Source organism: Podarcis muralis, chromosome 3 (genome assembly GCF_964188315.1).
Source record: "Podarcis muralis chromosome 3, rPodMur119.hap1.1, whole genome shotgun sequence".
Classification (NCBI taxonomy): domain Eukaryota; kingdom Metazoa; phylum Chordata; class Lepidosauria; order Squamata; family Lacertidae; genus Podarcis; species Podarcis muralis.
This window is the reverse complement of record NC_135657.1, coordinates 19,373,999-19,395,872: the sequence shown is the minus strand read 5'-3', so window position 1 is coordinate 19,395,872 and position 21,874 is coordinate 19,373,999. Positions and strand designations below refer to the sequence as shown.

Here is a 21,874-nt window from a genome sequence, read left to right as displayed (position 1 = left end):
TTTCATGTTCCACAAGCTGATGTGGAAATGTGGAGAGCTGAACTTAAAATTAGAAATATGAGAACATGTTCACCCACTGCTACTCCAAAGTAAGTGTGTAAAAAGGTTGCAGCCCAAGTCCCCACGTTTGGGACACTCAAGGCAATTGCTCTGTTGCCCGTCATTTTATTCCCTCCTCCTCCAAAATATTACTTTCTGCAAAGCATTTGGACATTCTATGAAGAAGCATTTCCCCTTCTGATGAAAGAGGAAGAAATGGTCTGGGATGCACCACCTTTCTTCCCACATTAGAAAAAGGTTGGTTTTGTAATAATCGCCCCTTGGCATTCGTTCTCAGTTTAATTTAAAGGAAAGGAGATGGAAATGGAACTCAGGGGCGGGTAGAAACTCCTGGATGAATGGCTTCCCTTAAGTAATCTGTGCTATTACATTAACTTTTCATTGAATGATATATGGTCCAAGGCTAATTGTATTAATTCACAGCAAGGCATTGCAGCAGAACGAAGGCCCTCTGTGCTGCATAAACAGAGCAGAGAGGGCCTGTTACAGATCAATATAATCCTAAAATATTGATTTGCTCTCCTTTTCTCAGAGCGGTGTCCTTGAGAGGAGGTAGGGGAGGTCAAGGCGCTTTCTGCAAGGTCATTTCCCTTTAAGGAGAGAGGGAAATGAGAACACAGGGCAAACTCTGAATATTTCAGTTTGAGGCTTCAGGATAATTTAATTTTAAAAAATTCAAGACTGGAAAGAAACTCAAAAATCGTGCTGTACAATTGAATTAAAAAAACAACAACCCTACTAAATCATAACAATGTTCCAGTCAGTCAACCATATTCCCCTCTCTGCTCTCATTTTGAAAAGATATCTAGCCATATTCTGAATATTAAAAATAATTGTTTTGATACAATGCTATACTATACTATACTATACTATACTATACTATACTATACTATACTATACTATACTGAAACATTTAAATGTTTCTTTGATTGTCCTTGAATCTTCCTGCCACACTTGCCATCCTCTTCTGCCACACTGGTGTGGAGCATCAAATCCTTTTGAGAACCACTGCTGTACACAATGAGCAAGAAATGTTAAATCTAAAGCTGAGAAGTCATTTCCCCCTAAGAAAACGTCCAAGGTTTTTCCATTTCTCAACCCTCCTAGCAAAGAAGGTCACTTTGCAGTTTTTCTGAATAGTTCACATTCACACCCACACACACCCTGGAACAAGGTTAGGTTCAGGATGCAATTTTCAATTGCTGCCGAAAACACAACAGCAAACCCTGAAGAAATAAGAAGGAAGCCACAGATGCTACTAATGGTGAGCCCCAGTGGTGAAAGCGTCCCCCTTTCCTCTGCCTGCTGACAGGGTGGGGAATTTTGAGAGGCTGCTAGCATGTAGCTCTGGTAAAATCATGGAAGTAGTTACCCAGTTTGGGAAATAGCTTGAGGTAAAAGGTAAAGGACTCCTGGACGGTTAAGTCCAGTCAAAGGTGACTGGGATTGCGGCGCTCATCTCGCTTTCAGGCCGAGAGAGCTGGCGTTTGTCCACAGGCAGGTTTCCAGATCATGTGGCCAGCATGACTCAACCGCTTCTGGCACAACGGACACTGCGACAAAGCCAGACCGCACAGAAACACCGTTTACCTTCCCACCTCAGCGATACCTATTTATCTACTTGCACTGGTATGCTTTCTAACTGCTAGGTTGGCAGGAGCTGGGACAGAGCAACGGGAGCTCACCCTGTTGTGGGGATTTGAACCGCCAACCTTCTGATCAGTAAGCCCAAGAGGCTCAGACAGGTGACTGGATCTAGAGTATATCCTGGCATATGGCTAGATTGTGGTGTTTTGGGGTTTGGGGGGATGACATGAACCACCCTGAGATCTATGGATGAAGGGTGGTATACAAATTTAATAAATAATCGCCTGGTGAGATCCAAGCTATACTGAAGCCCACATCTTTGCAACAACTTACCCCTTTCTTTCAGGCCAAAGCCACAGCAGATGCTGACCTCTCATTCTTGGCAGGCTGGTTAGGAAGGGCAGGATTACTTGCAAAATATGTGCATTTGAGCCACATTTCTATACAGTGGTACCTCGGGTTACAGACACTTCGGGTTACAGACTCCACTAACCCGGAAGTAGTACCTCAGGTTAATAACTTTACCTCAGGATGAGAACAGAAATCGTGTGGCGGCAGCAGGAGGCCCCATTAGCTAAAGTGGTGCCTCAGGTTAAGAACAGTTTCAGGTTAAGAACGGACCTCCAGAACGAATTAAGTTCTTAACCCAAGGTACCACTGTACTGTTCAGGTGAGGCTTCTGTTGTGTTTCCAGTCATGATGTTTGATGTGTGTGGCAATTAAGAAAGAAGAGAACTGACCTGGGAGGGGGTGGTTGCTTCCTGCCTTTGGTGCCCTTTGCTGTTCAAGGAAATTTTGGGCTATGCCCTTTTTGTTGTGCAAATGGCAAAACCAGCAATGGTCTGTTAGGGAATGTCCTCCTGAGCCCTGCTTGTAACTGCCAGCACTCTAGTCGAGCCACGAATGAATTAAACAGCCGAGAGCAAGACCTGGAAATCCGCCACTCACCTCCACGCTGAGGAACAACACCAAAGCGGATTGCACCCTTCAGTTTTATTGCATTCGAAAATCTAAGCCTGCACACCATGTTGCCCTTGATAATCTCTTCTGCAATCCCCAAGTCCCCCATTGCTAGCTGCATCAACCCCTCAGCAGGTCACTTCTGTAACGACTGCAGAGGCACGATTTCAGACACCTTCCCACACAGGTGTTTCTCCCTTTCTGAGCTACAGGGAAACAAAAAAGAAAAAGATCGGTGCTGTTTGCTGAGAAGTGGAGGCTGGAGCATTAGCACAAATGCAGCAGGGTCTCCCACCAGTTAGTTTCCACAAACCCTCCAAGTGTCCCTATTTCCCAGGGAGGGACAGTCCTGGGTTTACAGAAGCCGTCCTGGTTTCTGATGCGATCTCAGAATGTCTTGTTTTTCCTTAGGATGCCTCTATTTTCATCAGGGAAATGTTGGAGGGTATAGAGTTATGCGATCCCCAAGCCAAGGAGATAAGTAAATATACAACCTTTAGAAGACATCTGAAGGCATAGAGAGGTTTTTAAATGGGTAATGTTTTATTATGTTTTTATATGTGTTGGAAGTCGCTCAGAGTGGCTGGGGAACCTGGTCAGATGGGAGGGGTATAAATAATAAAATTATTGTTATTACAGTGGTACCTCGGTTTTCAAATGCTTCTGTAGTCAAACGTTTCGGAACTCCAATGCCGAAAACCCGGAAGTTAATGCCTCGGTTTTTTAACGTGCCTCAGAAGTTGAACAGGAAACGTGGCTTCTGTTTTGAGTTTTCCATATTAAGGCTTCCGTTTTCAGTTTTTGAACGTTTCGGAACACGAACGGACTTCCAGAATGAAATACGTTTAAAAATCCAGGTACCACTGTATTATTATTGAATAGGTAAAGGTAAAGGTACCCCTGCCCGTACGGGCCAGTCGTGTCCGACTCTAGGGTTGTGCGCCCATCTCACTTAAGAGGCCGGGGTGCCAGCGCTGTCCGGAGACACTTCCGAGTCATGTGGCCAGCGTGACGAAGCTGCTCTGGTGAGCCAGAGCCGCACACGGAAACGCCGTTTACCTTCCCGCTATAAAGCAGTACCTATTTATCTACTTGCACTTAGGGGTGCTTTCGAACTGCTAGGTGGGCAGGAGCTGGGACCGAAAGACGGGAGCTCACTCCGCCGCAGGGATTCGAACCGCCGACCATGCGATCAGCAAGTCCTAGGCACTGAGGTTTTACTCACAGCGCCACCCGCTGTGGGTAAAACCAATAGGGTGTCCCTATTTTCATCAGAGAAATGCTGGAGAGTGTATTTTCAGCCAGTCCCTCACCACCACCACTTCCTGCCTCTCTGCCTCTCCCCGGCTCTCACCTTCGCTTTTCAACATCCTCTACAGTCTCCGGCAGCTCCGTGTTTAACGTCTCAGGGAGGAAGAAGGCTGCTGAGCCGCAGAGCACGGCCATGATGCAGTAGATCACTTGGGGCAGAAGCTTCCATAGGCTGTCCAGCATGAAGACGAGAGGAGCCACCGAGCCACCCAGGCGTGCCATGAAGGCGCAGTACCCTTGCCCATTCTGCCTGGAAGCAAAGCGGAGAGGTATTCCATAAGGCTTGAGTCCTGCAAAGAGAGGCTGGGCATGGGATGTCTTGGGCGGACGATTCCATTCTCAGCTTATCGGTCGGGAAAGTGGTAGCTGGGATGTCTAAGGACAACTGGAGGAGACCTTTGGCAAAATGGTGCCCAGGGCTCCTTGGGAGGCTGCTGGCTCTTCTTGGAGCTGGAGCCCAGAATGGGAATCCAGGTGGGTCGGAAAGGGGAACGCATGTTATGGTGGATCTCTCCCCTGCCCCCAGAACCCAACCTGGTTCTCCCATGCATTCGTTTGCTTGGTTGTATGTCTCTTTGGGTTGCTCTGGGCAAGAGAAAGCAGCTAACAAATTCCATTACAAATAATAATAATATTAATAATAAGGGCTGAGGTGACTTGTAAATGCCTAAACCTTGCTAGCTTAGTGCCCTATTGAAAATAGAACTGCTGATATCATAATGGCATAATACCGTATTGGCCCAAATATAAGCTGCACCTGCAAATAAGCCACACCTTTAAAATTTGGCGGCTTGGGGGAGGCTTGGGAGCCCGGGGCTTCGGGGGGTGGGGGGAGCCGCGCCACTTTGCCAGGAGCGTAAGGTCACAAATATAAGCCACACTTTAACTTTTCACAGTTGGAATTTGGGGGGAAAGTATGGCTTATATTCAGACCGATATGGTACCTGTTTAATTTTAATTTTTAATTTTCTTAGTTTTCCAAATTTTAACAAATAAAACCAAATTATTTAAATGTTTTATATATATATATATAATTTGGTTTCCCGCTCCTGTTGCAAAAATCTGTCCAATTCTTCCTGATGTGGCTGCTTCATAACAGCATAATACAAATCTATGGTCTGACCACACTTGGAATATTGTGTAACACTCTGGTCCTTTCAACTCACTCACCGCACTGGCTAGCCCCGAATAAATCAATTGGACATTGCAGCTATAAATTTTGGTAAATCGTTTGAGAAAAGCCAATGATTGGACTGTATTTATTTGGGGTTTGCACCACCTGAAAGATGGAGGGGCATGCATAAGAAGGTCACGGCCATGCACAGGCTTCCAGCGGAGTTATTTGTGAGCTCAGACGGGAGCTCCTCCTTACCTGAGGACAGTGGGGTAGAGTTCCGAGGAATACAAGAAGACGGTGGTGAAAGCAGCTTCAGAGAATCCTTTGCCTATGATGGCAACCACAGAACGCAAAATCCCCAGTGCTGGGAGGAGAAGCAGTTGGAAAAGGTGAAAGGAGCTACTACAAAGAAAACATTTGCATGTACAACAGGAAAAATCAGTGCTAACAATCCTGAGCATGTTGCCATGCCGTCGCAAGCACCTCCCGCAACGTTGTAATGGATCCTGAAAAGCCGCTGCTTTGTTGATGTCCCTGATGGCACAGCTGCGCTAGCAACTCTCACCTGGCCTCAATACCCATCATCTGGTCAGGAGGATGCAAGGGCTGAATTCAGTACTCCTACTGTCACGGGTGGCACTGTGGTCTAAACCACAGAGTCTAGGGCTTGCTGATCAGAAGGTCAGTGGTTCGAATCCCCGCGACACGGTGAGCTCCCATTGTTTGCTCCCAGCTTTTACCCACCTAGCAGTTGGGTCAAAGTGCAAATAAATAAATAGGTATCACTCCAGCGGGAAGGTAAGCGGCATTTCCATGCACTGCTCTGGTTCGCCAGAAGCAGCTTAGTCATGCTGGCCGCATGACATGGAAGCTGTACGCCGTCTCCCTTGGCCAGTAAAGCGAGATGAGCGCTGCAACCCCAGAGTCGCTCATGACTGGACCTAATGGTCCCTTTACCTTTACCCTCGAGAAAGATGCCAAAGCTGGCCGTGCCATCCATGAGCTAGGAGTGGCAAATGAAAGCCAATCCAGTACAGATTGTCCCATGGACAGCTCGGAGGGGTGAGGGTTGGAGTTTCATCCCGTAACGCACCCTTTTTGCATGCTCAGAATTTGATTTAGTGAAGCGATCTGGTTGCAACGTAGAGACTTCATTTGCTAGGCTTTCCCACCGCTTCCCCATGTAACTGCAAACACAACTTGGCCACCTGGCAATGGCAGGATAGCAACTCGGGGCCAGCCCTATCGGTAGGCAGAGTGAGGCAGCTGCCTAGGTGTCCTGAGAAGCAAGGGGGGCAGCTTCCTAGCCATTCTTTCTGAGTCCCCTCAGAAGGACAGGGAAGCTGTGGCATGGTCATTTGCATCCATTTTCTTGGCTTGAAGAACGTTTTAAAAGGAAAACAACAACAACAACAAGAGGGAATAAGAATAAAGCAAAGCTACTTACACCTTGGGACGGCAATGTTGACTCCTATGCACAACCCGGCTAGGATGAGGGACCAGGCCTGGCTCGGCTTCCGTCCAAATCGATTCACCACGAGGTACACGATGAGTTTGGCAGGGATCTCAATGGCCCCAAAGACAAACTGCGTCATGTACATGCTCAGGCCAAAGCCACTGATGTTCAAGCTCATGCCGTAGTAGGAAAAGGCCACCCCAAACCTGAAGGGCAGGCAGATAAAGAGGTGGGCAGAGGAACCCCAGACTCAGGCCCAGAGAGGACATTAACCCACGGGTGAGGTGAGGAGGAAGCGAGAAAGAGGTGTCTCACCACACGGCCCCCATGCAAAAGGAGATTTTCCTCAGCATCGGTGTTCGGAAGATGCTCACGTAAGAATAATTCCCTCCTAGCTTCTGCTCTACCACAGCTGCTGTCTTGCTCAGCATCTGAAGAAGGGAAGCTGAGGTCAGTTCAGGAGTGGAGGGCTTCCTCGTGGTAGACCATTTGGTCCACTGTCTCCCATCCTGGCTCCACCAGGCTGTTAGGCTTGAAAAAAAGCTTTCCATTGTCACCAATGGGGTTCCCCCCAAGCAGTGGGGGCTTTCTGGGGCTGTTGTAGCACATGGGGTGCCCCATAACACCCTCAGAAAAACCACCCCTTGTGTCAATTAGGCATGAAGAAATCTTCCACTGACACGATTTTTAAAAAAAACCAGAATTCATTATTGGCTTGCATGAGCAGCAGCAGACAACTCAGTGGGTAATTGTCTCTCATTCTCCCTCCACTAGTAAACCCTCTTGCAACAGGAGAAAGTGAAAACAGAAACAAAACTGGGTCAGAAAGCCCCCCCCCCCATATATATATATGAATATGAGAGAGCATGCAAATGTCAGATATTATTCATATTCTTCAGGTCTTTGGCTCGAACCATTTCTGTAGCAGGATTTTCAATTTTTAAACAGGTTTTAATTGCTCGGGGTTTGTTTTATTTATAATGGTTTACCCCCATCTTTCTACCCACAAAGGCACCTTCCCACAAGGCAGCTCATAATATGTACATCCTTAAAAACCAACGGAGTCTGCATTGATAGGATAAGGTACGAATGTAAGAAAACGTCATTCAGTCTTGTAGGATAAAAATTTACAAATGGATCCTAATGCATCAAAAAAGGGAGGGAGGAGGCACCCTGAGAAGGAGGGTGAAGGTGAAAATGTTGGGTGCAAAGCAAGGCTGAACAACTTTGTAGCAACCCTACGATATCTGGTTTTCAACATCGCGATAAATCGCTAGCTAAACATTATGATATACTGATATTATCATGATGGCTGAAATAAGGATGGTGCTATGCAGAGGCCTGGGCTGGCTTCACGGTTTTTCCTGCATCGTGATTTTCGCATAGTGCACTCACGCACATACATCATGATTTGCGATATCCGAAAAACAGACACTGGGCAGGCAGCCCTCACCGCTGTTCCATGTTGCAGTCTGTGGCATTTTCCATGGTAGTAGCACTTGGTGGTACAGTGGTACCTCGGGTTACAGACGCTTCAGGTTACAGACTCCACTAACCCAGAAATAGTACCTCAGGTTAAGAACTTTGCTTCAGGATGAGAACAGAAATTGCGCGGCGGCAGCGGGAGGCCCCATTAGCTAAATTGGTACCTCAGGTTAAGAACAGTTTCAGGTTAAGAACGGACCTCCAAAACAAATTAAGGTCTTAACCCGAGATACCACTGTATGGGTGGGTGGGTGTTTTCCAATCATGTCTCTTCATTATTAGTTCCTAATGACCCTAAGGTAAAGGTAAAGGGACCCCTGACCATTTGGTCCAGTCGTGACCGGCTCTGGGGTTGCAGCGCTCATGTCACTTTATTGGCCGAGGGAGCCGGTGTACAGTTTCCAGGTCATGTGGCCAGCATGACTAAGCTGCTTCTGGCGAACCAGAGCAGTGCACGGAAACGCCGTTTACCTTCCCGCCAGAGCAGTACCTATTTATCTACTTGCACTTTGATGTGCTTTCGAACTGCTAGGTTGGCAGGAGCAGGGACTGAGCAACGGGAGCTCAACCCGTTGCGGGGATTCGAACCGCCGACCTTCTGATCAGCAAGTCCTAGGCCCTGTGGTTTAACCCACAGCGCCACCCACATCCCCCTAATGCCCCTACTCAGTATTATTTTTCTAGAAAAGGGGGTTCTGGAACTCTTCCTAAACACCTCCCTTGTTCTCTTAGAATGGCAATGGCACCCACCTGAGAGCGGCCGGGACTGAGTTCCGGTGAGTTCCGGATGAAAAAATAAAATAAAAGCCCTGCCCCATCTCACCTCAAGGTTTATCTTGGCAGCAAACTCTTTTCGTCCATTCATTTTGGCACAAGCCTGCAAATGCTTGCGAGCTTCCTTCAGCTTCCCTTTGGCCAGCAACCACCTGGCAGATTCTGGGAGCCACCTGTTAAAAGAGAAAATAATCAGGTTGTCTGATACATTGCTCACATCCTCCAGCTTATTTTGAAAAGGCCACGTCGCGCAATACATTGGAAGCAGTATAATTCCACTTTAAACGGTCACGGCTTCCCCCAAAGAATCCTGGGAACGATAGATTGTTAAGTGTGTTGAGAGTTGTTAGGAGACCAATATTTCCCTTCACAGAGCTACAGTTCCCAGAGTTCCTTGGGAAAGGGGTAAAGGTAAAGGGTAAAGGGACCCCTGACCATTAGGTCCAGTTGTGGCCGACTCTGGGGTTGCAGCGCTCATCTCGCTTTATTGGCCGAGGGAGCTGGCGTACAGCTTCCGGGTCATGTGGCCAGGATGACTAAGCCGCTTCTGGCGAACCAGAACAGCGCACGGAAACGCCGTTTACCTTCCCGCCGGAGTGGTACCTATTTATCTACTTGCACTTTGACATGCCTTCGAACTGCTAGGTTGGCAGGAGCAGGGACCGAGCAACAGGAGCTCATTTGGGAAAGGGGATCAGTTGTTAAACCACTATGCGAATTGTAGCTCTGTGAAGGGAGTAAGGTTCTGCTTAGGGTTAGCCGATTTATTAGTCTTATTATTATTACCACTGATTTATTAGAATCCTAGAATAGTAGAGTTGGAAGGGACCCCAAGCCATCTAGCCTGCAGTGCAGAAATCTCAGCTAAAGCATCCATGACAGATGACCACCTCACCTCTGCTTAAAAACCTCCAAGGAAGGAAGCTCAGAGGGAGCTGTTCCATTAACCGTCTTCTGCCAACTGCCATCTCAAGGTAATTTACACATAATTAAAATGCTTAAGAACACACAAAAAATCAAATACATTTAAAAGCAAGTCTAAAACCTTAACAAGTGGACACACGTGGAAAAGACCCGTTTATCCAGCTGGGGAAGCCTGTCAGAACAAAAAAAAAATCTTCAATTGCTTCTGGAAAGTGCAGGTAATGGGCACCTGTGGTATCTTGACAGGAATGCTATTCCACAGGGATCTGCTGGGTTTATCAGGCATAAGGTGGTCTCTCAAGTAACATTTTCCTCAGCTGCATAGGGCCTTATACGTTAGTACCAACACCTTGAACGTGAGGCCTAGGGCACCTCCGTTAGTCCAAGATTATAACTTCCTAAGGGCATGTAAGACAGATTTGTTCCACCTGGCCTTTGGCTTGGAATCAACTTGATCCCCTCCCCCTCTTTCCTTTCTCCTTCTGTGATGGAACTCCTATTTGGGGACTTCCTTGGCTTTTTTCTGGCCCACGTAGGACCAGTCTGGATAGTTGGCCTTGGTGAAGATTTGACGTTTTCATCCCCAAAAAGTTTTTTATTTGAGTTTCTACTGAAATGAGGCTGCATTTTAATGTTGTATTTTAATCTTGTTTTTAAGGTAAAGGTAAAGGTACCCCTGCCCGTACGGGCCAGTCTTGACAGACTCTAGGGTTGTGCGCCCATCTCACTCTATAGGCCAGGGGCCAGCGCTGTCCGGAGACACTTCCGGGTCACGTGGCCAGCGTGACATCGCTGCTCTGGCGAGCCAGAGCCGCACACGGAAACGCCGTTTACCTTCCCGCTAGTAAGCGGTCCCTATTTATCTACTTGCACCCGAAGGTGCTTTCAAACTGCTAGGTTGGCAGGCGCTGGGACCGAACGACAGGAGCGCACCCCGCCACGGGGATTCGAACCGCCGACCTTTCGATCGGCAAGTCCTAGGCGCTGAGGCTTTAACCCACAGCGCCACCCGCGTCCCCCAATCTTGTTTTTAAATTGTATTATAATCAATTTATAACTGATGTAAGCCGCCCTGAGCCCAGTATTGGCTGGGGAGGGCGGGGTATCAATAAAAATTATTATTATTATTATTATTATTATTATTATTATTATTATTATTATTAAGGATGCTTTTCACTAAAAAAAAAAAGAGGGGGGAGTAAGCCACACACTTCGGCATATAATGTGTGGTTTGCACTTGAAAGCTCCCAGAATCTTGTGCGTCCAAAACATGTAAGCAGCATGAGGAGGTATGATAATTGTTAGTTTCTCAGTTCTAGGAGTGGGGAGGTGGGATTCTGAAACAGACCATCTCACTGCCTGTCACCCAGGTTCTAGCTCAGCCTGAACATTCAGCTCTTGGCGAAGGATCAACTTGGTGAACTATTACTTATACAAGATGCCAATGCGTGTGGATTCAGCATTTGGCTCCAGGTGTCTGATGGTTCATTTCATTTATATCAAACGTGCTGGACACAGATTAACATAGATTGACACCCTTCTATTAATGTGTACTGGATGCAAAGTGCACGAGTCAAAGAGGCGAGACCCCTTGATGTCCTCTTAGGCACTGGCTGCATGAATACCAAACATTTAAAACAAATTACTGCCCCAAAGTATCCTGGGGACCATAGTTCACCCTTAACAGAGCTGCAATCCCAAACACCTTAGCAAACTACAGTTAACAGAATCCTTTGCAGGGGTGCTATAAAATGTATGTTGTGCATGCATCCACTGTTACCTTACGTAATTCTGGTGGGAAAGTTAATTAAAAATCATGAGCATTAACACGCTATCCAGTTCTTCACAAATGAGATGGTTAAACTTGTCTCTTCTGCTTTCTGCTTTTGCCAATCCCAAGTTCAGTTCACGTCATTTCTGTATAAAATCCACACACTGTACACAAAAATCACATATTTCCTTAGGCATGTCTTCTAATATATTCACATTTTCTACCCAGTTTTGCATAACACACATTTTGACAAGCGATTTCCCCCCAAAGATAATTATGATTTTGTGTGTACACACTTTCCCCTAGTATAAGTATATGTGCACTTTTGGGGTGCGTGTGAAGAATTGGATGTCGCCTTGTACGCCTCCTTCCGGCAACTCCTGCAGCCCAGGCTGGTGCCAAACAGATTGCTCTGCTTTCCTTTGGACCACACCAGCGAGGCCAAGAGGGGAGTTTTGTTGTCTGGGCAGCCCAGGACCTCTATACACACTGCCCAGGCTTGCGCCCCAAAGAGGTCACTTCAGTGCTGCTAACGCAGCCGTTTGACTTCAAAAGGCACACTCCATTTTGTCTCAAGGCAGACAGATGCCAACAACAACAGGTTGAGTTGTTAATAGGAAACCAGGCTTTCCTGGTTTGCTGAAGCTTCTTACGCCAAAGGAGGAATAAAGTGGGAGTAGTCAGGCAACACACACCAGCCAATGCCTCATTCCTGATAAACCATGAATGATGTTCAGTTAGATGACCCCTTGAGGCCTCTCCCAGTTCCCCAATTCCATGATCCTATTGCTATCCAGATGGCTTATCCAAACTGACCATTCCTCCACTCTTTCCAGGCATGCAGCGGCAGAGGAAGCCGCTCAGGCGCCTGGGGCGGTGTGCCCAGGGGTAGGGCAAGCCGCCCATAGGGGCGGGATGCACCGCAGGGCCCCCGGAGTCTGCCTGCCTCCTCCCACTCAGCCGCCCTACAGCTGGGGGGGAGGCAGTGGGCGGACCGTTTGGGCAGCGCAGAGCCTGCATGCGCCCAAGCCACCGTGTCTTTCCCAGGAGAGACACATGGCTTGGATGCGCTGCAAGCCCCGCAGTGAGTGCTGCTGGGCATTTTGTCACCCTCCTCAGTGGTGACATCCAGGGCGACCCACACCCACCGCACCCCCCTTCCTCCACCCCTACAGGCATGGTCCACAATACAGTGGACACTCAGGTTGCAAATGTGATCAGTGCGGGATGCACGTTCGCAACCCATAGTGTTTGCAACCTGCAGCTGCGCGTCTGCGCATGTGTGGGTTGCGATTTGGAGCTTCTGCGCATGCGCAAAGTGTGAGTTAGTGCTTCTGTGGATGCGCGGTTGCTGAAACCCGGAAGTAACCCATTCTGGTACTTCCGGGTTTCAGCAGTCCGTAACCTGAAAAAACGCAACCTGAAGCATCTGTAACCTGAGGTGTGACTGTATAAATCTCCATGTCTGAGCTCCTTTGTTTTTGCTTTCCTCTGGAGCTTTCTCCACTAAAACCCTCTCTTTAAAGCTCATTCGGAGCAAACGTCAATCTGCAGAAAAGCCAAATTGGTGTTTGCTCTGCTTCAGCTTTAGAACGTGGGTTTTTGTGGGGAATGCTTGGGACAAAAAAAAGGGGGCGACCTGTTTGGGCAAGGAGCATTAAAGCACAGATCTCTGCCTGGAAAGAGAATAGCGAAAGGCAGGTCTGGATAAGGCCAGCCTGTAGAGCAACAAAAGTGGGACAAAAAATAACCCAGAGCACTTATGGTATGAAAAGTTACAGGAGATCAGCCATAAGCTATGGGACAGGCTTCTTCAACCTCGGCTCTCCAGATGTATTGAGACTACAATTCCCATCATCCCTGACCACTGGTCCTGCTAGCTAGGGATCATGGGAGTTGTAGGCCAAAAACATCTGGAGGGCCGAGGTTGAGGAAGCCTGCTATGGGATATGCACTGAATGGAATGGATGCTGTGGGCCTGCCCCAAGACTTTTGCAGGCTCAAATAGTACTGAGCACAAATCATAATGAATGCACAATAATAATAAAAAGATGTCTGGAGGAGCCCACAAGCCCAGAGCAGGTTGCAAATTAAAACAAACTCATATAAATCATACAAGTGCTAAAAGCAAAGCAGAAAGTTGCAACCAGCCAACTGAACAAAGCATCTATAGTAGCCCTGAAGTCAACCGGTGTGCCTAGCTAGGTTGCCAGCTGGTTCTGTGAAGAAGATGCCCTTGAGGAAAGGCAGGACCACAAGCCATCATGCAGGGTTAGTTTCACCCACCACACAGAGACCAGGCCCACTGCACATGGCAAAGTAGCAGCAAAGAGCAGCCAACGCCAGTCTCGCACCAGGTAAGCGATCAGAGCGAGAAGCATATTCCCCAGGCTCCAGAAGATGCTGGTTATGATCCCAGAAACGGTGCGGTGCTGAATGTCTACCCATTCCATGCCTGGAACATAGAAATGGAGTTTAGCACACAAACAGACACACACAAACACACTTGATTGTGAGAGCCCAAACAGAACAGACCCATTGTTTGCAAGCCTTCATCTAACCATCACCCATGTTTGGAGTCAAGCTGCAATGCTCAGTAAAAGAGGCCCAGTCAGCTGCAGTGTCTTTGCTTTCTGGTGGAGACTGGCTTTTGCACCGCTTCTAAGCTAGCCTCTTTTTAAGGACTTGAACCTTGTGGTGCACATAGCAGCTGCAAGGACAGCTCTGCTGGTGCCCGCTACATGTGCAGTGTCGATCTGTAATACAAGGGAGAGCTGAATACAATATAGACCAAATGGGACAGAGGTGCCTAATTTGCAAAGTGCCCCCCACTTACAAGTATGACTGGCTCCAGTACTCTTTCCATTTCAGCCCCATTTATCTCTCCAGGCGTTTTGTGATTTTAAGGTTGGTGACTGTTTATTTTGGACAAAAGAAATACATTTTCACAATGGTTCAATTTTACATTTTCAGGAAGTGAGATGTCTCTATGAAGGGAACAATTAGGTAGAGATAGATGATAGATAGCTAGATAGATGATAGATAGATAGATAGATAGATAGATAGATAGATAGATAGATGATAGATATAGACAGATAGATGACAGATAGATGATAGATAGATGATAGATAGATGATATAGATAGATGATAGATAGAGATGATAGATAGATGATAGATGATAGATAGATTAGATAGATAGATAGATAGATAGATAGATAGATGATAGATAGATAGATGATAGATAGATAGATGATAGATAGATGATAGATATAGACAGATAGATGAGAGATAGATGATAGATAGATGATAGATAGATGATATAGATGATAGATAGATAGATAGATAGATAGATGATAGATAGATGATAGATAGATAGAGATAGATAGATGATAGATGATAGATGATAGATAGATAGATAGATGATAGATAGATGATAGATGATAGATAGATTAGATAGATAGATAGATAGATAGATAGATAGATAGATATGATAGATGATAGATAGATGATAGATAGATAGATAGATAGATGATAGATAGATAGATAGATAGATAGATAGATAGATAGATAGATAGATAGATGATAGATAGATAGATAGATAGATATAGATAGATGATAGATAGATATAGGTGCAGATCTACTATGAAACTAATGAAGCTTAAGTTTCAGGGCCCATAATCCTGGAGGGGCACCAGACATGACTTTAGTCCACATCGCTTAACAAATTTGGGTCTAGTAGACCCAATTTGAGTTGTGCAACTGAACTGATTGATTGTTATATACATTTCAACAAGTTTGAGAGTCAGTAGCACAGATGTTGTAACAGTTGTAAAGGTGTGGCGATCTGTTATGCAACAACCATATCGGAGAAGATACCTGTGGATACCCAGACCTCGTTGGTTGTTAAGGGGACCCCATAACAGTTCAAGTTTCAAAAATGTAGGTCCACCACTCACTCACTCACTCTGCATATACACTGAGGTCCACCAACTGGAAGCAGGCAGAATATAGTGGCTGAGGGGGCAGACACAGGATCAAGGAATACGTTTCCTCTGGCCCAGAATGTTGTTTTCATTGGCAGTAGAACTGAGTCCTTTTACCCCGACCTCACAACTGGCAGAGGCAGATTTAGGGGAGTGCAACTGGTTTGGTAGCACTGGGCGCAGAACCTTGGGGGTTCTGCAGGGGGCGCTGCAAGTAAACTGGAAGGTGAGGAGTGGGCCCCCCGGATTTTGGCATCACACAAGGCACCGCTGAAATTTGAGACCCCAAAGTCCACCACAGTGCTACCCCACCTCAGCCAAGCTTAGGGTCAGGCAGGACCTGAGTCTTAATGTGTCTCCTGAAACTACATATGGTGATTCAGCATGTCCTTGTTCAACTTATTTTTTCAAAGGTGGTTCAATATATGTGCTGTTGCACCACAGGGAAAGGGGAGAGGGTATCAAAGTCCTCTCCCTTGCCTCCTTTGTTCAGGCCCCTACTTTTCCAGATCATGAGGACTGCAACCTTTTTTGCTTTTGCTTTTTGCTACAGAAAAAGTAGAGATTCCTAACACACCCAGTTCTGTGCTAGAAGCCAGAATTACAAGCTTACAAGGTGAAATCATGGGCGTTTGGGATATACCGTATTTTTCACTCCATAAGACTCACCTGACCATGATGCACCTAGTTTTTAGAGGAGGAAAGGGAAAAAGCCCCAGTTTTTTGAGGATCAGATCAAAGTTGTTGAGCTTACATTGCAGGGGGGCGGGATCCTGTTTTTATGGGGTTCAACTCACAGTTCTGCAGCTTCTTTAGGAATATGATAATCTAACCAGCCAGTCACATGTGGCTGGGGAAAGAAACAGCCTCCATCTGCAGAACATTCAACAATGGAGGCCTGGGCAAGGGGGCTGGGCCGGAAAGGGAGCCAGTGATCGACCACACATTTGCTCCATAAGACGCACAGACATTTCCCCTTACTTTTTAGGGGGGGGGGAGTGTGTCTTATGGAGCGAAAAATACGGTACTTGATTCCTGCACATATCTTCCACAAAGGTTCCCAGCTCTACGGCTACAGCTTCTCAGCCTTGAAACTCTTGTTGTGCTTACCCAGAGGCACGACGATGAGAGAGAGGCCACAGATAGACATTCCTGTCAGGGTCCTCATGACCGCCAGCATACTGTATGTAACAGACGCAGAACTCACCATCCCACAAATCAGGGTGCACATGTAAGACACCAGGAGCATGGTCTTCCGGCCGAACCTGCCACAACACCACAGAGAAAAAATGTTAACTACACGGCAAAGGAGACCGTTGCGAGCTCGGGTTCCTGCCATGTGCCACAAGAGTACTTGGCTTGCTTTCCTGATAGCCTGTAGAGTCATTGCTACTCAGTGTGGAAAATACAGAGGAGCTGTTGTTCTTATTTTGTATCATTTAAGGTTCTAGAATTCCCTTCCTTTGCAAAGGAGCCCAGGGCAACAAACGACAAAGCGATACAAATTACTAAATAAAATAAAAAACGTATTTGAAACGTTTAAAGACAAGAAGATCTTCATCATTTGAAGGGATAACTCATCTAGTAGAGCATCAGACTATTGATCTCAGGGTCGTGGGTTTGAGCCCCATATTGGGCAAAAGATTCCTGCATTGCAAGGGGTTGGACTAGATGACCCCCGTGGTCCCCTCCAACTCTACACTTCTATGATTTAATAATTGAGTGGTTTGGTTGAGAATAAAGACTCCTTCCTAAATTCCTAGTATGCCAACCCTGCCCTATCTCACTTATGGGAAGTTCTGTAGACCAGAACTTCCCTCACCTGATGCTATCCAGATGTTTGATGGACTACAAGTCCCATCATCCCTGGCTATTGGTCATGCTGGCTGGGACTGATGGGATTTGAAGTCCAAATATCTGGAAGGCATCCTGTTAGGGAAGACTGCCATAAAGTGTGGCAATCAAATTGGGCAGATAAAGGTGTTTGTTATGTGAACAAAAGGTTTCAATAAGGAAGAAGCGTGAGAAAATTACCTGTCTGACAGGTAGCCAAAGATCAGCGCTCCAAGCATGACGCCAATGAAGAAGAAGGTTGCTGTTGCGTGGTTCAGCTCCTTTTGCTCACAGACCAGGTCCCACTGGAACAAAGGACCCAGAGAAGCATTTAGAATACCTTGTAGGCAGCTTGACTCAGGGTTGCCACCATTTTCCCCCAGGAGGACTCCTGTGTGCCTTAAATACACAGGCAAGGATTTTGGAACATAAACACAGGGTTGATTTCAAATAGATCTGCTTTATTAATCAAAACTGCAGCAATTCCCCTAACTACATTAGGTACAGTATGGAAGAGCGATATTGAATTGCCTATACCAGGTGTGTGGAATCTTTGGCCCTCCAGGTGTGGCTGAACTACAACTCCCATCAACCCCTGCAAGCCAGGCCAATGGGATGGGATGTGGGGAAAACAGCCTATTAAATCTATGTGCTGTATAGGGACGTTTTTAATGTTTGATGTTTTAATGTGTTTTTATATTCTGTTGGAAGCTGCCAAGAGTACTAAGATAATGGCTTATTATTATTATTATTATTATTATTATTATTATTATTATTATTATTATTATTTAGTAGCAATCAGGGGAAACTCTTTTACCTCTTTAGATTTTGAGTTCAGACACATATAGCTTCCCACTGAGGCTTTTGAATGATGCATTCTGAACACCGCAATAAAGGTGCAGGTTCAATCTATCAAGCTGATTCAAATCAGGACTTTCCCAATTAAATAATATCTACCAAATAAGCTAGAGCTATGACTACCCAGGTGTCAACTGCATGTACTTCATTCTTAAATATAAATTCAATTTTGAACATTTTAAATATGTGAGTACCTTTCTTTAGGGATGCTTTTGAATGGCAGCTAAAGGTTACATAATATAGGCTACAACCAGGCTACTTCCCTGGAAGTAAGCACTAATGAACTCAATGGGACTTACTCCACGAGTAAGGGCCCAGTTGGCCAGGATTACATCATTGAGAACGTTCCTTTGTTTTCTTTGTTATTCTTTCCCTCAAACTTCCTAATGAACTGCCAGGATTAACTGCCAGGATAGAAATATATAATAAAAAATAATAAAAATTGTCCAGCTTATGTGCGTCTCTTAGTTGGTCTCTAAGGTGCTATTGGACAATTTTTATATATTTTGACTGCATCAGACCAACACGGCTACCTACCTGACTCTAGATGCCAAGATAGAAGTTTGTCATCTAATGATCAAACATTAACGCTCAAACAGCTTCAAGGGTCAGCTGAGGTGTTCCGGGGTGACATAGCACCAAGTTAATGTGCTGAGAAATGTGGATGTCGGTAATTCCCACTGCCCCACCACCACTCCCAGGGGCACAGGCGGTGGCGTGGCAACCGCCTCCTGCTCCTCAGGCCCTCAGGCCGCTGGGCAGCACCAGCAGCGGGCTGTCGTTGTCAGGCAGGAGGAGGCACCCCGGACCCTCGCAAGCGAGCACTGGGTTCTGGCGGTCTGGCCAGCCGCACTGCGTCCACATCGGCGGCATCTTCTGTGGGCAGCGGCTCCCGGGGCTACGAGGTGGTCCGCGAGTTGGGCCCCGAGTTCTAAATTCTAGGAAAGGGAGGGGGCGGCGGAGGGATCTTTGCCCCACGGCGCCAGATATGCTTAAGACGGCCCTGCAAGTGTGGCAGGAAGATTCAAGGACAATCAGTACAGTGGTACCTCTGGATGCGAACGGGATCCGTTCCGGAGCTGCGTTCACATCCTGAGTAGAATGTAATATGCGACTGTGCATCTGCACGTGCGTGGGTCACGTTTTGCTGCTTCCGCGCATGCGCGTGACGTCATTTTGAGCGTCTGTGCATGCGCGAGTGGCAAAACCCAGAAGTAACGCGCTCCGTTACTTCGCCGCGGAACGTAATTTGAAAATGCTCAAGCTGAAGCACATTTAACCCGAGGTATGACTGTATTATATTTTGGGAAACAGCCACATACTGCGTTATTTTTTACTTTTTGGATGCCCCACAATCATATTATAAAGTAGGTAAAGGTAAAGGTAAAGGTACCCCTGCCCGTACGGGCCAGTCTTGCCAGACTCTAGGGTTGTGCACCCATCTCACTTAAGAGGCCAGGGGCCAGCGCTGTCCGGAGACACTTCCGGGTCACGTGGCCAGCGTGACATCGCTGCTCTGGCAAGCCAGAGCCGCACACGGAAACGCCGTTTACCTTCCCGCCAGTAAGCGGTCCCTATTTATCTACTTGCACCCCAGGGGTGCTTTCGAGCTGCTAGGTTGGCAGGCGCTGGGACTGAGCAGCGGGAGCGCACCCCGCCGTGGGGATTCGAACCGCCAACCTTTCGATCGGCAAGCCCTAGGTGCTGAGGCTTTTACCCACAGCGCCACCCACGTCCCATATTATAAAGTAGTTGTGTTCTATGTTACAAAAGAAGCACTGCTGCAAGTTTCCTTTCATATTCCAATGTATTTCTTATCAATAAATAAAACTGCTGTGGCGCGACCAAATTTTTATTCTGAAAGTGTGACCCGGGGGGAAGTCTGAGAACCACTGCTTTAGTGAGTGAGGAGGACTTGTTCTTATTGATATTTTACTGGATGAGCATTTTTGTATTGATCACAGTGTTACATTTCCCCGTGGTTTTAAATTGCTTTTATTTGTTAGGATTTAGTCACTTTGATTTCTTTTATTATGTATAAAGCAACTGATAAAGGAAATAAATAATGATCATGGTGATAAATAGAAAACAAATAATCCCCTCAGAAACATACGCTCACTGCCCAGAGCACTCTCAAAGTGGCAGAGAAAGGGAGAGTAACAACTGTAATGTATTTATTTATTGCATTTATTTATTGCATTTTTCTCCGGAGAGCTCAAGGTGGTCTTCATGGTTCTTCTGTCCCTCACAAGAACCCTATGAAGTAGATTAGACTGAGACCAGGCAATAATGAGCCTTATGCCCAAGTACATATTTCTCTGTCCTCAATTCCAAAAGAGCCCATTCTTTTGCACTTGTTTGCACTTTCAGAAGGTCCCCAAACGTACACGAAGATGCTAGGCTTACCTGGGTAGCTATGGTGGAAGTGAACTGGGACCGGTTATAAACCCACCCATTCTGGCAGCTCTGTACAGATGTGGCATTGGTCGACTTTTGGGAGGAGTTGAGCAGGAGGTGGAACTGAGGCTCCGAGAACATCTCACAGGAGCTGAAGGCTTCTTCTGAATCCCTTGGGATGCTGATGAGCAGCACCTCTGCCTCAGTGAGGTTGGCAAAGCGGTCCTGATGCAGGATGGCGCAGCGATGAGCCGGGGTGGCTGCCAGGAAGTTGTGCAGGAGGAAATGCAGAGGGAGGAAGAGCCTCGGGAGGCAGAGCAGGAGCAAAGTGAGGATCTGGAATTTGCCAAAGCCCCCAGCCTCGCACAAGAGGTCTTCGAAATTCATCTTTGCCAAGGCCCTCGCTTGCTCGTAGGGGTCAAGGTGCCGCAGGAGGGATCCCCTACAACTCTTCTGCTCCACAAGAGCAGGAAGCCATGACTTTTCATGCCGTCGTCCGTGTGGACTTTGAGATGTCGATCGTGCATCTGGCCCTCACCGGTAGGGGCTGAGCCAAGAGACCTTTCGCTTGAGCTAAAGGACCTTTCGCTTTCTCTGTCCCAGGGAAATGGCGAGGGCAGTGCCATGGGGCAGGAGAATGTTTAACGCAACAACTTTTAGCAGTTGACGAGTAACCGTTAGTGCTGCTGCAAGGAAGCAGGCTAGAAATTAAATATATTATGGTTATCCACCACTTCTTGCCCCCAAAGTTAAACTTTAGTCAATGCATATCAGCAACTGTTCAGGCCAGAATCACAGCCCACAGACCTTCTCCTGCCAATAAAGCTTTTCTTCTGGAAGATTGCACCTAAAATGATTAGTTTCTGCCCCAAATGACCTAACCTGGGCATGCAGGCAAGGTCAAAAAAGCCTAGATGGGGACTAATATGCTCCATAGGTTTTATTGCCCTGCCCCATGGATTATGACTTAATTTTGCTTGGGGTTGTCTTCCGGGGCAAGGGGGAATATGCAGCCTTGAAACAAGCGACAAGCCCAGTCTGCAGGCTGAAGCCCCCCAAAATTGCACAGCCATTTTACAGAACTAGTTGCAGATGGCTGCTCCGACTGCTGCAGAAATAAAGGGCTGTTTTGCCCCCGAACCTATACTCCTGCTTCAGATCCTTGCCCAAGTGCAAGGTTGCCAACTTCCCAGCTGACCACTGCACCTGTGCTTCTAGCAGCATCTTGCAGAAGATGGTGATAGCATTTATATCCATACCAGAGATTTCTGTAGATAAAAAGGCTGCAGAATGCATAGGGAAAGGCTGGGTTAATTCTTTTCCTGGTGATTTGGAAATTCTGCATGTGTGTTTTTCA

At 46.8% G+C, this 21,874-nt stretch overlaps 1 protein-coding gene across 1 annotated transcript; it reads right to left on the bottom strand.

Moving 5' to 3' along the window:
* Window positions 1–2,717: 2,717 nt before the first annotated feature.
* On the bottom strand, window positions 2,718–20,913 carry SLC22A7 (solute carrier family 22 member 7). Its single transcript, XM_028721721.2, has 10 exons — window positions 20,527–20,913; window positions 17,464–17,567; window positions 16,540–16,694; window positions 13,732–13,900; window positions 8,800–8,923; window positions 6,807–6,922; window positions 6,483–6,697; window positions 5,291–5,399; window positions 3,962–4,168; window positions 2,718–2,813 (listed from the first exon to the last, which is right to left on the bottom strand). The coding sequence occupies exons 1-10, from the start codon at window positions 20,902–20,904 to the stop codon at window positions 2,744–2,746; spliced, it is 1,647 nt and encodes a 548-aa protein (XP_028577554.2). The 5' UTR covers window positions 20,905–20,913; the 3' UTR covers window positions 2,718–2,743.
* Window positions 20,914–21,874: the final 961 nt, after the last annotated feature.

What these genes read in the sequence shown, in the direction of transcription:
- SLC22A7 (XM_028721721.2), bottom strand. Translation starts at nt 20,904, where the DNA reads ATGAATTTCGAAGACCTCTTGTGCGAGGCTGGGGGCTTTGGCAAATTC. An exon ending in TTTTGCATGGGGGCCGTGTG is followed by an intron (nt 6,698 to 6,806) that starts GTGAGACACCTC and finishes CCTGCCCTTCAG; the next exon opens with GTTTGGGGTGGCCTTTTCCT. An exon ending in CTCTACCCCACTGTCCTCAG is followed by an intron (nt 4,169 to 5,290) that starts GTAAGGAGGAGC and finishes CTTTGCTTCCAG; the next exon opens with GCAGAATGGGCAAGGGTACT.